Source organism: Cryptomeria japonica, chromosome 8 (assembly GCF_030272615.1).
Source record: "Cryptomeria japonica chromosome 8, Sugi_1.0, whole genome shotgun sequence".
Taxonomy (NCBI): domain Eukaryota; kingdom Viridiplantae; phylum Streptophyta; class Pinopsida; order Cupressales; family Cupressaceae; genus Cryptomeria; species Cryptomeria japonica.
In genome coordinates this window covers 335,813,848-335,831,202 of record NC_081412.1, presented here as the reverse complement: position 1 = coordinate 335,831,202, position 17,355 = coordinate 335,813,848, and the positions used below count along the sequence as shown (strand labels likewise).

Genomic DNA, 17,355 nt, shown 5'->3' with positions numbered 1-17,355 from the left:
CGGAAAGATCGTCACTTCACTTTTTTATACAAAAAAATATATTCTACAAAATAAAGCTTAGAAACAACATTATCAAGTAAGAGAGTAACTTATCTTTCTCAGGTTCACTCGTGCTCTAGTATTTACCATCATATGTGCCTTTCTTGTTAGTAATATCTTATTAACTCCTAGTATACATCCTACCCTACTCAAAGCACTTCCAAGATAACAATGAGAATGAGAATTCAACACAAATTCCATTTTGAACTCATGCCCAATGCTAGATCTCTTGTTATATTCATTCTTGATAGTCCTCATATTTGTTATCGCAAAAAGAAATGTAAAATAGATTGTGTTGAATGAAATGTGCTGTAGAATTAAAAACAGTAAATAGAAACCAAGTACTGAATGATGGTACTGAATTCACATAGCTATGTGCTACACATTCTGTAAGTATTTTCTAAGAATTCCTCCAAAGTAATCTTATGATAGCTAATAAAAACGTTTTACAAAGAAAAATATTTATAAAAGAAAGCATCTATCAAGCCAAAAAGTATTCATTGTGATATTTCACTTCTTACCGGACATTTGAGGTTCACTGTGATGGACTCTGCTACCACTTCCAGACCACTATCACTATCATCAACATTTCCTAGGGAGTCAACGCCACCAATACAACGCTGAACACGAGCAAGACCCTTGTCAAAAGTCTCACCTTCTGTCTCAGCAGGCACCAAGCTTAAAACCTACAACAGTGGTACAGCTTTAATTTGATTAAAAGCATGACAGAGAGCCACAATGAAAAACCATGATAAGATAATTCACTTTCTTAAATGTGCATATATATATATATAAATATCACTTTGATACTCTAGAACTTGTTGAGTTAAATTGAGAATACAATGGGCTTAAAATTCAAATTAAATGAAACCAAAATTAGTTATTTGTGTCCATGTTCAAGTTCTATTGAGGGTCCAGTTGCAGAATCATTTAAATTTGAATTCCACTCAAAGGGAATGCAAATAATGCCAGAGAAAGATGATAAAGTTTCTTAATATTCTGATGCATGGAAATTAAACTTAACTTGCACAAGATATGGATGGGCCAAAACCACACTGCATGGGCATCAAAACATATACAAATAGGCTCCATTGGTCTTATTTAGAGTTTTTTTTGTTTTTTTTTCTTGAAAACAATATGTGTTTGCAATATTTGTCATGTGTAGGAGTTGTAACTGCAGAGGAAGTATTTAACCAGCCTTATTAAGTGATTTCCATTCCAAAATTACAACTCCAACTTGAACCAACATTATCTGCTTAGGAGTGTACAGATAAATTCCTACTAGTTGTTGTGGCTTTTCAACCTTTGCAATATACCATACTAAAGCACAAATATAACATTAAAAGTGAATCTGTTGTAAACTCCTAGCAACTTCTTTTACTGGCTCAAAGGGGGAACTGGAACATACAATGGTTGCAATCGTAGCAAAGAAACGAGACTTGGACTCAGCAAGGGTGACCTGATTCGAAACTTGGGACTCGGCAAAGAAACTTGGCACAAAATCAACAAAGACTCAGCAAAGTGAAAAACTCGAGAAATTTAGAGATTTTTAAGGATTTAAAACTCATTTCATGCACCCTTTATTATCTAAACTTTAAAGACACAATAACATCATCAAATAGTAGCCAATTTGATAACAGACACAAGTATACATCGATCACATAAGTATAAACACAAATTGTAGTTGAAGGAAATAGCACACTAAGATGAATAAATATTGTCAAATGCACACAAAACTCATGGAATATGAAATACATGACATTAAATGTTCCAAACAAATATCAAAACAATAACTAGAAGTCTGGCTCAGAGGAGTCTACATCCCTCCTACGAAGGCATCTACGGTAGGTCTTGGATGATGTAGTAGCCATAATATTTTTTTAACTATGAATATGCAGAGATTTGCACAAGGGATATGTCTTATGTAAATTTTTATGATCATGATTCATCATTGGCCTATTACTTGCTTAGGCTTATAGTTTGACGGGGATTTGAGGGCAACACCAAAACAAGGTTGAGTTAGAAAGAGACATGTAGGGAGATAGGCCTAAATTTTGGGGGAGAGAGGAGAGAGTGAGATATAGAGAGGTAGAGAGTGGGGGATAGAGTGATAGGGAGAGAGATAGGTCTCAAGTTCAAGGAAGATAAAGTGAGTGAGATAGAGAGAGCAAGAGAATGCTGATAGAAGCATGCTGATTATTGAAATTTGACTGTCTAAAAATTTATAAGATCTTCTAAAACCTAGTATTTGCATTACAACTCATAGAGATCTGAAATCACTTTCAAACATCCTACCAATATATTCCTGAAATATAACTTAAAGTATAAGAAAGGAAAAAGACAAAGGGATTGTGACATACTTTAAGTTATATTTCATGTATATATTCTGATGAAGAGAATGAGACTAACTTGAAGACAAGGATGGGGAGCTAGATCATGTTATATTTCATGTATATTATGGGGGCATGTCATAAACCAAAAAGGGATTTTTTTGAGATTTAAAAAAAAAAATTGAATTGGCCGAGTTTAGGAGATGAGACTCGCTTGGACTCAACGAGTCCAGTGAGTCCACAAGACTTGGTGAGTCTCACTTAGACTAGGTTGAATCTGAGTCTGAGCCTACATGACTCGCTAAGGGTCACCCAGCTCGAGATTCACCTCGTCCAGGTGAGTCCAGACAAGTTTCCAATCCCTGAATCATAGTAATCATAATTTTTTGCATAAGTTGGATAGAAGCTTGAAGCTTTTGTTTGGTGTTTCAAGTGAGCTAGCTCACTCATCTTGAGAGAAACAAAGTTTGGTGAGAGATCATAGATCATGTTGGGTTAGCAATATTTTCTTATCAGGGATATAATATATAATAGTTAAATATATAATAGATTTTATATTAACTTCCCTGATAAATGGGTAGGATCAAATAGATATAAGGGGAGAATCATCAAATGGAATACTACCACAATTATCTCTTTGTAGCTAAACTTTGATGGACTCATAAAATGCAATTCGGGACTCAGATCTGAATTACGTCTGAAGCACTGTGGTCACCGATGCCAGGTGAGTCCTGTAGGCTAATTGGCAATTCCTCCTAAAAAATAGGAACCTTACTCCAAACTCTAGAAACTGCTCAAAAGGCTCCTCTACTTCGTGGTCCCTCGAGTGATCATCTAGTCAACTACCAGCTCTCTCTAAAAAATAGGAGACTTCCATAAAAAGTAGGAACTATCATGTAAACACTCAAAAATAGCTCACAGAGCCCATGCAAAGCTCTATGCCCTTCAAAATGAGTCCCCTAATCATCTGGTTGACCTACGGGAATTCGAGTGATAGGTCAACCCTCTACTCATCTCCTGTCGCCTAGAAAGGGGACATTACAATCCTCCCTTCCTAGAGATTGCATGTCCTCAAGCAATCTGCACTTGCACATTGAGCACCAATACCTGGATCCCATATTGATCTGAGAAACGTTGCTTCACCCAACAGCTGCACTACTTTGCTATAAAAAACATCTATATACCCGAAGTGAAGCAACTCATCACGAATCCACTGAAGGAATGCACCACACATGTCGATACCAGGATCTCAAATCATTGTACTGCCATATCTATCCATCATGTCAATACTCATTATGCTGCCGCTGTGAATCTGGACATCACCTAACCAGCTGAGAACTTCACTCCAATTGAAGCCACAAGTACCACCAACCATCAATGCTGATATGAACCCATCAATGAACCAATTTCCAACAAGGAAAGTGTGATGAAATCCTCTCCAAAACCTTTGATTAGTGGCTGCAATTTGCCCAATTTCTTCACAAGTTAGTATGTCTTCATTGGAGGATGCCAAGTAAATAATTGTTTAGCCATGCACCAAATGAAGTCCCTTACATGCTGATCCTCATAGCCCACTATCAAATGTAAGAAAATTGAGTCACCAATCAATATGTACATCGCTGCCCTATCATATGCAAGAGGTGACAAGTCCACAGATGAATAGTAGTTGTTTTCGTTTTGCAACACGGGCAAACATTTAGTGGCTGGTCCACTATGAATGCCACCCAATAACTCATCAACTTCACACCTAGCCGTCCCTACTTGAATATTCTCAATGCAAGGTTTCAAATTTGACCCATTAGATAAAAGAGAATCGCTGATCAAACTCATAATATCAGACTAATGATTATACCCCTTCAATTTATCTTCGCTGTCCTCTTATTCCCTTGGAAGAAATAAAGGCCTAATGGTTGATTCTCTTTGTTTCCTTGCATCATCTAGCTGATTGCGACATTCTTTGACTCTTTGGAGGTGTTCTTTGCCGTTCTTGTGTTGTCTTGCAAGCTTCTTTGCTTAGGAAACTCTATGTACCCAACCTTCATTCAACCTTTGGCAATGTTTTATATCATCTACCCCAAAGTACACAAAATCAGACTTATGGTGAGTTGTATCATTCCCATCATCATGTCCCATACTTGTACATCGTGTACCATCAATGGTAGGTTGCATATCATTGATTTTATTTTTGCCAAAGGCTGCAATATCTTGAGAAAGATAGGCTGCATCAGTACTATTATCAAATTCAGAATCACTGTCATACTTTTGTGTCAAATGTGCAACAAGCTCTAATCTCTGATGCTGAAAGTCATATGCTGGCTTACCATTCCAAACCTATATTTCCAATGTGCTTTGCCTCCAACCACAACCACGGTGAAACCATCATGACGAACAAAACATTATCATATTGTAAAACCCTATGGTTAGGCAATCTTCTAATCCCTACAATCAGCACTCTAAAGAAAAATGCTTCATGTGACTTCAACAAGCAATCCTCCATTGCAAGCATACGAATGAGGCAAGTGAAATCTACCTCACTACATGACTATACATTAACACAAGGTGAGTTCTTACCAATGAATTGTAGAGCTATGCCCCCACGGGTTAGAGTAGTTGGTCTTAAGTCTCGAATTTGCTCCCCGAGGTCTTGGGTTCGACTCTCTCTCCCGAAATTATTCTGCTATGGACACCTGGGGGCAGTGATGATTGCACCGTGGCCAAAGGGATTAGTCTCGCCCCCCGCCTGAACCAGGGTAAGGTTGGGGTGCTGGGCTGGGGCCGCGGGGATACCCAGACGATAACAAAAAAAAAATGAATTGTACAGCTGTCTCGTGCAAGGGAATATAGGTGGAATCCACATCCCCATGTAGCTGATCAATCAAAGTAGAGTTCACAAACTCCGTGGAAGCATCTTCCTCCACCTTGTGGCTGCTATGAAGACCCATGAGTTCCTCACTTGAGGCTGTAATTATTACTTCTTGCTTGTTCATATCCTCTTGAACTTGTCCCTCTTTTGACTCTGGTTGAGATACTAATTCAAAATTCATTTCTTCTTTTCTTTTTCTGATGTAATATCTATCGAAAGGTTCAGTAGCCTTGAGCTCCTCAAGTTCACTTAAATATTCATCAAAATTTATGATAACCTCCTTATTCACAGGAATGGCCAACCTTGACAAATTTTGATACTCCTGAAATGTTAGAAGATTCTTCCTCTTTTGACATCTGTTATACCACTTAGCAATTTTAGTGGCAACAATTTTATTTTTTTGTTCTTCCATTTTTTTTATCATCTCTAACATCTCCCTTTTCTCAATTTTGTAAATAACCTCAACATCCCATAGGGTGGCACAATTTTGGCCCTGATACCACTGTAAGATTCCAACTAAGAATCTGACCCAATCTGAAGTTTTGGTTTCAATTTTCAATCTTTGACCAGCGGAATAAATTCTGGTTTTTTGGTGAATTTTGGTAATACTAGTTTGATAATAACTATTATGACTTACAATGTGTACTAATTGTGATTTTTGCCAATAAGGAATGAAAATACGATTAACTTTATATTTCTAATGTCAATATAATAAGGTATATAAATTGATTACTCTACCTATGACTACTCAAACTAGTAAGCTAACTATATAAATTATTGTGTAAGGATTATTTACTATTATTAGAAATATTATGTCTAATTTATGTCTATTTATACCTATTAAATACTATATTAAATACTATATTAGATATATAGTATGGGTATAGTGAGTTTCTACCAGTTTCTACCATAAATTAGACATAAATTAGACATAACATCTCTAATAATAGTAAATAATACTTACGCAATAATCTATATAGTTAGCTTACTAGTTTGAGTAGTCATAGGTAGAGTAATCAATTTTTAATAGTTAACTAAGATATAAAGTAGTGATAGAACTTGTATAATTATGACTTAGAATATAAGATAATAACTTATTATAATAATTGACTATTATCGTAATAAGATAATAACTTATTGTAATAATGATATAAATAGGATAATAACTTATTGTAATATGATAATAACTATTATGACTTACAATGTGTACTAATTGTGATTTTTGCCAATGAGGAATGAAAATAGGTATTGGAGTTGAGGAAAAATCAACTCTACAGCTCCCAAAGATCATCTGCATGCAAACTTGTCACAGAAAAAGAGAAACAAAATAGCTATGGGGGCCAGAATTCAGAGATCCAGAAAAGAGGAGTCATATTGATTGTGCAACAAGAATGCAATTCAATAATTACAGTTGTTATTAAAATACAAAGAGAGAATCCTTATAAGAGGATACTCGAAACCTTAAAGGTGAAAACCCTAAATAATTATAAGATTCCTAAGTTTAGCTTAAACATGGAGTATAATAGACTAATAATTAAATAAATAATTATTAGCTAATAAAAGATAACTCCAACACCCCCCGTTAAAATGAACTTAGGGAGTAGCTAAAAAACAACTAAGGACTAAAAAAACATGTAAAAAATGCAGGAAAGAAACAATGGGTCCCGACAACTAGGCCCGATGAGGTACCCAAGTACAATAAAATCTCTGTAAAGTGGAGAGAAAAGACAAAAACCCTGTGGGAACAAAACTCCTCTCCAAAAAGAGATGAAAACTCAAGTGAAGGACTAAGAAGCCTCCAAACAAGAGTGTTCTAGAAGATAGGAACAAAAAAAGAGAATGAAGAACACAACTGAAGCATGAAATAGCTGCAAACACTGCTGAAGAGTAACTGCTGATCTGAAGAACCTCCACTGAAATAGAACATGACCAGGTAGAGAAGACTGTAATCTGCACGAGTGCCCTCAAATGACACTACTCGAATCAGATGGCAAACAAAGACAAACAACTGAACTCGAAGATACAAATGGCATGAAACACCAAAGCCTGAAGAGCTGATCAATCGAACCAAGGAAGCATTAGAACCAACAGGACAAACCACCCCATAATGTTGAAAAGGGAGAGAGACAGGTACACTGAAAAGAACGACCAACAAGAACTGCATGATGAAGAACCAGGAACATCGAAGGTGCAGAGAAAGTACATAATGTCGTGGAAGGAACACTCACTTGACACATCATGAGGCTAATGTCGTGGAAGGAACACTCATGTGACAAAGGTAGATGGCAAACAAAGACAAACATCAACCCCCCCATGGCACTTGATAATGTAGTGCATGTACAGTAAGGCACAAGATGTGCAAGATCCCAAGTATACAATGCATAATGGCACTTTATCTTAGTGCGTTTGCATAAATAAAACGCTACAATGATCAAAACAGACAGAAGACTGGAAACAGAAAGCCAAAGACGAAACATCCTACTCAAAGAAAGAGATCCCAAGATCTGAAACATCCAAGATATTCACTAGAGTGCTGAAAAGCAAAAAACTAAATAAAATATACCTAGAGCAGAATCTTGAAAGAAAACTCATATGACTAGAAAGCACATAGAACAAGCTTTCCAACAATATAAAGTTTTTGAAAAACGGTGTTCGGATGCTCAAGTGATGTCTCTCGGAGTGCAAAAAGGAACCTCTGACTTTTACAATAGAAAACGCCATCAAACAAACAAAATCAAAAGTTCATACCTCCAGATTTGGATAGATCTTGGAAAGAGCTTTCCGATGATATAAGGTTATTAAAAAAGTGCCTCGGTATGACCAAGTTACGGCCAAAAGAAAAAAACCCCTCTTGTAGGGCATAAAGAGGGTTTAAAATTTTTATTTTATTTTTTTTCGACGAAAAATTTTCTAACGCATTTGCAGGTACAGCCGTACGGATTTCTTGCCTCGAAAAATGTGCCAATTAAAAAATCATGCCCTAGATGCCCCTGTCAGCGAAAATAGGCAAATTATATATCAAAATTCATGGAATCAGCCGTCTGAATCCAATTGTGAGGTCCTTTTCGCACCAAAATGTACCAAAAAATCAGCTACCCCCAGAAATAGAGAAAAACAACTACACAAACTCCTGAATACACATATATGAAAAACAAGGCCCAAAATCTCTCATGAAGAGAACAGGGGCATGCAGATTTGGAGCTCTGATACCATATTGGAGTTGAGGAAAAATCAACTCTACAGCTGCCAAAGATCACCTGCATGCAAACCTGTCATAGAAAAAGAGAAGCAAAATAGCTATGGAGGCTAGAATTCAGAGATCCAGAAAAGAGGAGTCATATTGATTGTGCAACAAGAATACAATTCAATAATTACAGTTGTTATTAAAATACAAAGAGAGAATCCTTATAAGAGGATACTCGAAACCCTAAAGGTGAAAACCCTAAATAATTATAAGATTCCTAAGTTTAGCTTAAGCATGGAGTATAATAGACTAATAATAAAATAAATAATTATTAGCTAATAAAAGATAACTCCCACAATAGGATTATCTAATGTCAATATAATAAGGTATATAAATCAATTACTCTACCTATGACTACTCAAACTAGTAAGCTAACTATATAGATTATTGCGTAAGGATTATTTACTATTATTAGAAATGTTATGTCTAATTTATGTCTATTTATACCTATTAAATACTATATTAGATATATAGTATGTTGGATATCATTGGCATATGATGAACCGACATGTTGATATGATGATAATGTATGTTGTCATTGATGTCAATAAGTTCAAGTGAACCGGTATGAAGAGGTATGAGGAGATGCAGTGAACCGGTGTTGGGGTTTCACTGAATATGACTACCGGTTGGTAATCTCAGCTCTAGGGTTATCGGTTTGGCGATTCAACTTGTGCGATGCAACCGATAATAACTCTGTGATGAGTTAGCTAAGAGATGTGAATGAAATCGAGGTGCCACGACAGCTTTGTGCGCGTGAAGATTTTTCTTGAGGATCTTGCATGAGAAGATCGACCGTGTTTGAAGTCTACCTCAGGAATGATCATTCCTGTTAGTGGAATGAGAAGAGAGCATGATGGGTTACTGATTCCCATGTGCGGTGATGAATGAACGACGCAGATTGTCTTGTGATTTGTTTGAAATTGTAATGCTCTATGCAATATGTTTGGACGGTCAGGATTGGGCTGCCTGTGTTGTAAACCTAAGATGCTTAGGGTTTAGGGTTTATGCTACTGACCTATCTGTTGCCTATAAGGTCGATGATGTTTGCTGTTGAAAAGTTGTTGGTAGATGTTGTGTGTATATCCGAGTGAAGAGATACTTGATACTAGCCAGACCAGTAAAAGGGAAACTGCAAAGTGTGATTGCAGAGTAGAGGATATGAAAAGGATCTGACTTTGCATGTAGTGCTATTATCAGATCAGAGTTTTTACCTGTTGTCTTCTAATCATTTCAACAGTTGGAAAATCCCTTTACCGGGTAGCTTTAACAGGCTTATTGTAAAACCTGTAACCAGGTGACTCAAGATCATTGAGTACTTCAAATCCTCTAGCGAGGTAACCTTTAACAAGGTTTCAACCTTTAACAGGGTATATAGCCATCTCTTAATCGGGTGATCTCTAATAGGATCGGTTTCTAATAGAACCTTATTGTAAAGTCTTTAACCGGACTAGGCTCCTAATAGGGCGAGCTTCAAAAGAGTTCAAAACAAGCTTGTGGGTATTCATCCCCATCGTGGTTTTTCCCATTTGGGTTTCCACGTGAAAAATCTGTGTTATGTGTTATGCATTTTTCATGTGATGCTTATGAATTATTTGGTTGAAAGATTATGCATGCAGAGTCAATATGTTATGGTATTACTAGCATATCACATGTATATGTTTATGGGTGAAGTTGATGTTGTGTATTGATTGTATTCGAAGTATTCAGACTTATTAGTTTATGGTGTCTGGTGTCTTACCGTATTTGACCAGTATTGTCATGGTTAAAGTTTCAGTAATGATGACAACCAGTTGATATTGTTTCAGCTAAATAAGTTGTTGAGAAAGTTTTATCTGTACTGATTCACCCCCCCCCCTCTTAGTACTGGTTGGGGTATCTGCTGTTCATCATTATTCATCATAGCTAAGTTGCTGGTTCGGGTTCGGGTTCCGGTTTAGGTTCGAAGAACCCGGTACGCCGGTATGGCAAAATTTTGAAAAGGGGTTTGGGTTCGTTTGGGTTCGTTAGTACAAAAACATGTAAATTTTTTATATATATATATATATATTTTTTATATATATATATATATTTTTTGATATTTGTGAAGCCTATAAGCATGAATTAAAATATGCATGTCACATAGCATCATATGAACAACAAAACAAACATAAACTTGTAATCATAGCATCATGATCATACCATAATTGATAATAGCATCATATACATCAAGTTTAATATCAAAATGACAAAATATTCAAGTATCATTGTTTCAACTTTCAACAATATAAACTTAAAGTTTAATCATCAAATGGATCATCTAATTCTTCATCCTCCTCCTCCTCCTCCTCCTCCTCCTCATTGACATTGACATTACATGAGCCAATGCCACTTGCACTTGCACTATAAGTTGGCTCAATTTCTGAGTCATCAAGTGTCAATGCAAGAAGCTGAGAAGCAGGAGCATCCAAATCAGTATGCTCTGGCTCTATATCCCACATCTTTGTTTCCCCTTGTGTGTAGTCATGTTGTTTGTGTGAAAGAAGACGTAGGTTGGAATGCACATATACTAAATTCTCCGCTCTTTTTGATAGCAGCCTATTGCGCTTTACTGAGTGGATGAAAGAGTATGTGCTCCAATTTCTTTCTGAAGCAGATGAACTAGCAACCTATGAAGACAAAGTAAACAATTAAAGTTATACATTAATAAAAATAAAATTACTAGCAACCTATGAAGACAAAGTAAACTATAAATAAACTAAAACTTGTAAATTTAAAATTTTAATTAATTAAACTTACTTGTGATAAAACTTTTATAGCGAGGGGTTGTAGGTGTTGGAAGCATGTGCCATGGAAGTACCACCAGCTATGAGCATCTTTCTTGGATCTATGACGAAGTGCATCAACACTTAGACCATTCCCATTTGCGAATTCTATGAACTCATTTGTAACATCTCGCAAATCATCATCGGGATATAGTCTAAGAAATGCTGCCTTATACCCATCAGATACTTCTAGATCTCTCCATGGTGGAATCCTTCCTGGTTTATCAAGAAACTGATTGCTATAGTACTTAGGTGTCAAGGCATAGGCAAGAAGGTGCAAAGGAGTGGTCATCTTATTCCACCTCTCTACAATAATTACTTCCAGTTCTTTGAAGAATTTCTCCTGAGGATCATTCTCTTTTTCATTTATAGTGACCTTTATTTTTTCAAGCATTGAATCAATGCCATCATAAATCTCACCTATGCAAGGCCTATCCATGTCTGTATAGCGAATCATGCTCATGATGGGCTTAGTGATACTTAGGAGATATGTAACAAGATCCCACCATTTCTCATTCAATATTCTATCCCTAATTTTTTCTGCCCTCTCAGTGCTACTTTGCTTCCATACAGTCCAATTGGTGTTGATCACCATATTGCATAGTGCCACTCTAACTTTCACAAGTCGTCTTAAGACGATTGTGTTTGATGCAAAACGGGTCTCAGCAACCTATAACACAAATTAATGTCAAATGATTAAAAAATAAAGCCAAACTTTAAAGAAGAATACACAATATAGCTTACACAATGATATTATTAACATTGAAAATTCAAAAAAATCAGAAAATGTAAAATTAAATTACTATTTCACTTACCTTCAATAGCTCCAAATTCGAATAGGTTCTAAAAATCCCTTGAGACATGTGGTGGTTTGTGATGAACATCTGGATGTCCTCAGCCTCTGCATACACATCTCTGATCCATTTTATTTTTTGCCCAATCCTTTGTAGCATAAGATTGAGTGAATGTACCGCACAAGGTGTCCAAAAGATGTGATCATAGCGTTGCTCAACCAACAAACCAGCAGCTCTACAATTTTTTGCATTGTCCGTTATGACTTGGACAACATTGCGAGGTCCCACAGACTCAATGGCAGAGATGAGAATTTTTGCAATAAATTGGCCATCTTTTATTTGGCTCTCACAATCCACAGCTCTCAAAAACATTGTCCCTTTAGGGGACACCGCTATGACATTGATCAAGAGACGGTTTTTAGCATCTTTCCACCCATCTGAAACAATTGTTACACCTGTCTCAACCCATGAATCCCTTATGGGTTTCAATGCATCTTCAACCCTCTTCACCTCTTTCTCCAATAATGTTCCACGTACCTTCTCATAACTGGGGCCCTTATACCCTCTTGGTGCCTCATTAACACTTTTTATCATTTGCTTCCAATATGGGGAGCGAACAACATTGAATGACAACCCATTTGCATAAATGCACCTTACTATATCTTGATCAGCATTGTCTCTACTCTCATTTTGGAATGCAGTTTCTAAAGGCCCCTTTGTTCTTTTACGTGTCAAGGGTGGTTCACTTTGAGGTTCATTTGTGGCAAAGAAGGGGTGGTCTTCTACTACAATACTGGGATTAGAAGGGCCTTGCATTCCCCTTGTTTTCTTTGATGCGGTTTGGTTCAATCTACGGGCTTCCCTCTCTTCTGCCACCTCATGCTCCCTAATATATTTCATCACTATCTCATCTGGTATAGGTTTACCATTTTTTCTAGGGCATTTTTTGATGCCTCTTCCTTTTATTCCACACAAATGGCCTACCACCCGATAATATGAACTATTACGTTCAATATCACATCCATGGCATTTCCAACGGAATCCCCCACCTCCCGGAAGTTGTTTTATAATGTCCACATATTTCCATAAGGGAGAATTTGGATCATTTCTTTGTTTTGCAATTATTTGTTCATTGCCAATGGAGGAAGATGTAGATGCCATTCTAGTTCCCATGGCAAGAAATAAAATAAACATATTCAAAAACAAAAACTAAATAATGAAAAAAAATTCAAGTTTCATGTTTGACAATTTGTGAAACAAAAAAAGTTGGAAAAAAATGTTTAAAAACCTACCTCTTGCAGCCAATGGAAGCTTGAAAATGTATGGAAATGATGCTGCAACACTTGTTGAAGCTTCTAAAATCAGTCTTCAACTCCTCCTCTTTGATCTTGGAAGCCAAATTTTGTTCAACCTTTTTTCAACCTGCTCTCATAAAAAATTTGTTTGCAACACAAATGAGGTGAAATGTGTCAATAAAGTGTTTTAGAAGTGTTTTTTAGGTTATAATTTTCACTTTTTAAAAGGCGGAACTGAAAAAAAATTAAAATTTGCTTTGTTTTTTAGCTTTATGGGCCGCCCAGCCGCTCGAGTTCGATTGGGTCCGCCCGGGTTCGACTGGGTTCGACCTCGGGTTCGACTAGGTTCGACCTCGGGTTCGAACCCACCCTGGGTTTTTCGAACCCTGGTCGAACCCAGGTCGAACCGGACCCGTACCACGGACCCGGTCGAACCCGGACCCGTACCAGGGCGTCCCAGGGGCGAACCCGGTAACTTAGCATCATAGTATGGGTATAGTGAGTTTCTACCATAAATTAGACATAAATTAGACATAACATTTATAATAATAGTAAATAATCCTTATGCAATAATCTATATAGTTAGCTTACTAGTTTGAGTAGTCATAGGTAGAGTAATCAATTTTTATTAGTTAACTAAGATATAAAGTAGTGATAGAACTTGTATAATTATGACTTAGAATATAAGATACCAACTTATTGTAATAATTGTCTATTATTGTAATAAGATAATAACTTATTGTAATAATGATATAAATACTTGATAGAGTATAACTTATTCTATATCTTTTATTGTTAAGTGTTTACTTAATAGAGTATACTTAATACTTAATAGAGTGTTATATGTTTCCGATGCAAGGGAAAATGGGAACACGGGCACAATTGTAATCAAGAAAGCCTTAAAAGATGACGAAAAGACCCAAAAGAGAAAATTTGGTGCTTCAAACGTAAGGAAGAATGGAAGACATGACACATATGTTGGAAAGGAAACTAAATACATAATACAAAGGCATTGTCTGACAAAGACGCAAAAGGAAATCCAAGCAAAAAAACAAGCTACAATGAAGGAGATCTTAAGAGCATCCAATCGAAAGAAGGGACAGTAAACAAATGGAGCTTCGTGGAGGAACAAATCTAGTAGTTGAGGCCCCCTTTCCAACTCATGGTTGCAAAAAGGTGGGGTTAGGCCCTCTTTCTATCTCTAAGAGGCTTATGAGCAACAAGGTGGGGTTAGGCTCCTCTTCTAGCTCTAAGTGGCTTGAGAGCAGCAAGTTGGGGTTGGGCCCACTTGCTGGCTCACAGGAGTAGATAGGTGGAGTTAGGCCCTCTTTCTGGCTCTAAGTGGCTTATAAGAAGCAAGGTGAGGTTAGGCCCCTTTTCGGCTCATGGGAGTAGAAAGGTGGGGTTAGGCCCTCTTTCTGACTCTAAGTGGCTTATGATCAGCAAGGTGCGGATAGGCCCCCTTCCCAGCTCATGGGAGCAAAAAGGTGAGGTTAGGCCCTTTTCTGACTCTAAGTGGCTTATAAGCCACAAGGTGGAGTTAGGCCCCCTTCCCAACTCATGGGAGTAGTAAGGCGGGGTTAGACCCCCATCCTAGCCCCTAACAAACCCTTGGATGCACTTGCCTTTTTCAGATCCAAATACTTCTTTCTTTCTTGATCCTGCTAGCATGTAGGGTAAAAATAAATCAATGGATGCATTCTATTCAATGAGATGGGATCTAACAATACGTGTATACTCCTTGTCTGCATATATTTATGTGTATGCTCCGTGTTAGGTTCTTACCTGATGTGTTTCCAGTATGTCTATTCCATGAGTGTCCATGATTACTGTAAGCATATTCCTATCATCATGAGATTTCTATTTTTAGTTGATCTAGAATATGAGAATAACTAGAGTGAACCAAAAAGATATGAATTTATTTAGAAAAGAGCATTGCATTTAAGATCATAGATGTGTGCCATGCTTCTAATCCTCATCTTAAAATTTAAGTTCTTGTATTAATATTGAGAGATGTCTACAATATTGGGCAAAAATTGGGACAACCTAAAAATTTACGAAGCGATGTGAAACAAGATTGAGAGGAACTTACAAACCTTGCCAACTCTAGATTGCAACTAGGGTAATATCAAAGTTGCCCAGTAGAAGCTAATTACACCATTAACTCAAAGGGTTGATTAGAATTCAATAGAAACTATCATTGCTTGAGGACAAGCAATTTCGGGAAGGGCAGATTGTCATACCCTCACCATGAAGGCAATATTTATGCTAAACTAGGGATTTAAGATTAGGGAGACCGACCTCATCAAGGACCAGATATTAAGGCTGACCAAAGAAAGACAAATATAAGTCCTAAATTTAATAATATTAATCTGATTAAGGCCCACCCTGATCTAGGAGGATAATAATTCAATAAAAGATTAAGAACAAGAACTTAATAAGGCCGACCATAATTAGTACGATTAAAGAGAAAAGTATTCAAATGGGCTGACTGAGTTTGGACAAAAGATATTTAAATAAATAGAGAATAAGGAGCAATGACCCATTGTGAAAGGAGATACTCCTTGCAAAGAAAGGATGTGACTCCCTCACAGTAAAAGGGTGTGACTCCCTGCAAATAGAGATATAAGAGGAAGAGCAATTCATCCTAAAAAGGATATCAAGAAATAAAGGAATTCAAGCGTAGCATCTGTAGATGATCTGAAACAGCAGACTTGGATATGAAAATTGCAATAGCAGACTTATAAGCAGGCAATCAATTGAAAAGGGAACATCAATACAGATTCAAGCATCTACAGCGGTCAATAGAAGAGAACACAAATCCAGATCAGGTAAAAGACCATTTTTGAGCAGCAAGCATGAACTAAAGATCAGGCTTATAACAGATCAGATCCGGATTTATTATACCAAACAGATAATAGCATTAATAATTATCTTTTTGGGCAAGTTCTAGGGTTTCTAATTTCTTGCAGTGCTTTTGTGAAGGTCTCTCCTATGCTCCATTTGGGTTCTTGAAGCATTGAGATGAATTATTAATTTAACAGCTAAAAGTTCATTTGTGACAAAAAATAATATGTTGCCTATTAAACTACCCACAGGAACTCAGTAGAACTATTCATTAAAATGTAAACCTTTCTTCATTTTACTTTATTTGTGTATCTCTTGCACGTACGTGCAGAAAAGATGTAATATAGAGAAGAGAACATGGAATCCCAAGCCTACAATTAATTATTAAACTTCTAGGACCCTCCCTTAAGCAAAGGCTAAAGGCAATTTCAGGTACTAAACTATGACCATAGTTTTTGAAGATACAGTAAAATGTCAGAAGATTTTTAGGTTAAATAAGTTATATATGTGATTCCACCTCCAACTTTATAGCAACCAATTCAAGTACCTTTTGAACTGTCTGACGTCTAACAATTCGAACACCAAGGCAAAATTGTCTCGCATCATATGCAGATAATGATATCTTGTTGGTTCCTTCTTGACAGCAAGCTGTGATCTGAAATATTAAATAACGATAACAATAAAATTAAAATTGATTTTGAAGCACAACTATGATGACACTCCCAATTGCCAAACTTATATATTTATGGTTCAAGCATTCATGGAAAGTAGAGCCATACATTTGCAAGCAGTAGTCATTTCCAGGAAATGCAATAATTAGGTATTTGACCATATTTGTAGTTTTTTCTCTACACGTGCACCTATAAGTGCTATGGATGTACAAATCCACCCATATCTAACAATAGCCAATTTAATTTTTAAAAATTGCAGGTAAATCCTTACAGTATAAGCAACGAACACAGAAATCTCAGAAATTTTAGTCAGTTATAACTATCCCAACTCCAGACTGCATAATTGGTTCAGCTCTCCAAAACTAAGAAATTCTTCTCAAATCATACTCAATAAACAGAGATGTACCCATCATCATTCACTACTCAAGAACTGAATCTAAACTAAAAAGAATATACTAGTTATCTTCA

General features: G+C 36.6%; 1 protein-coding gene across 3 annotated transcripts in view; it reads right to left on the bottom strand.

The window, feature by feature from the left end:
• LOC131079144 (E3 SUMO-protein ligase SIZ1) overlaps positions 1-17,355 on the bottom strand; it is a 311,118-nt gene that overhangs the window by 15,694 nt on the left and 278,069 nt on the right. For 2 of the 3 annotated variants that reach the window (XM_058017044.2, XM_058017052.2), the window contains exons 11-12: positions 16,764-16,871; positions 561-725 (exon numbers count right to left, since the gene is read on the bottom strand). In XM_058017044.2, the coding sequence (XP_057873027.2) occupies positions 561-725; positions 16,764-16,871 (273 nt within the window). The remainder of the gene's footprint in view (positions 1-560; positions 726-16,763; positions 16,872-17,355) is intronic. The other variant, XM_058017061.2, reaches the window with a different exon arrangement.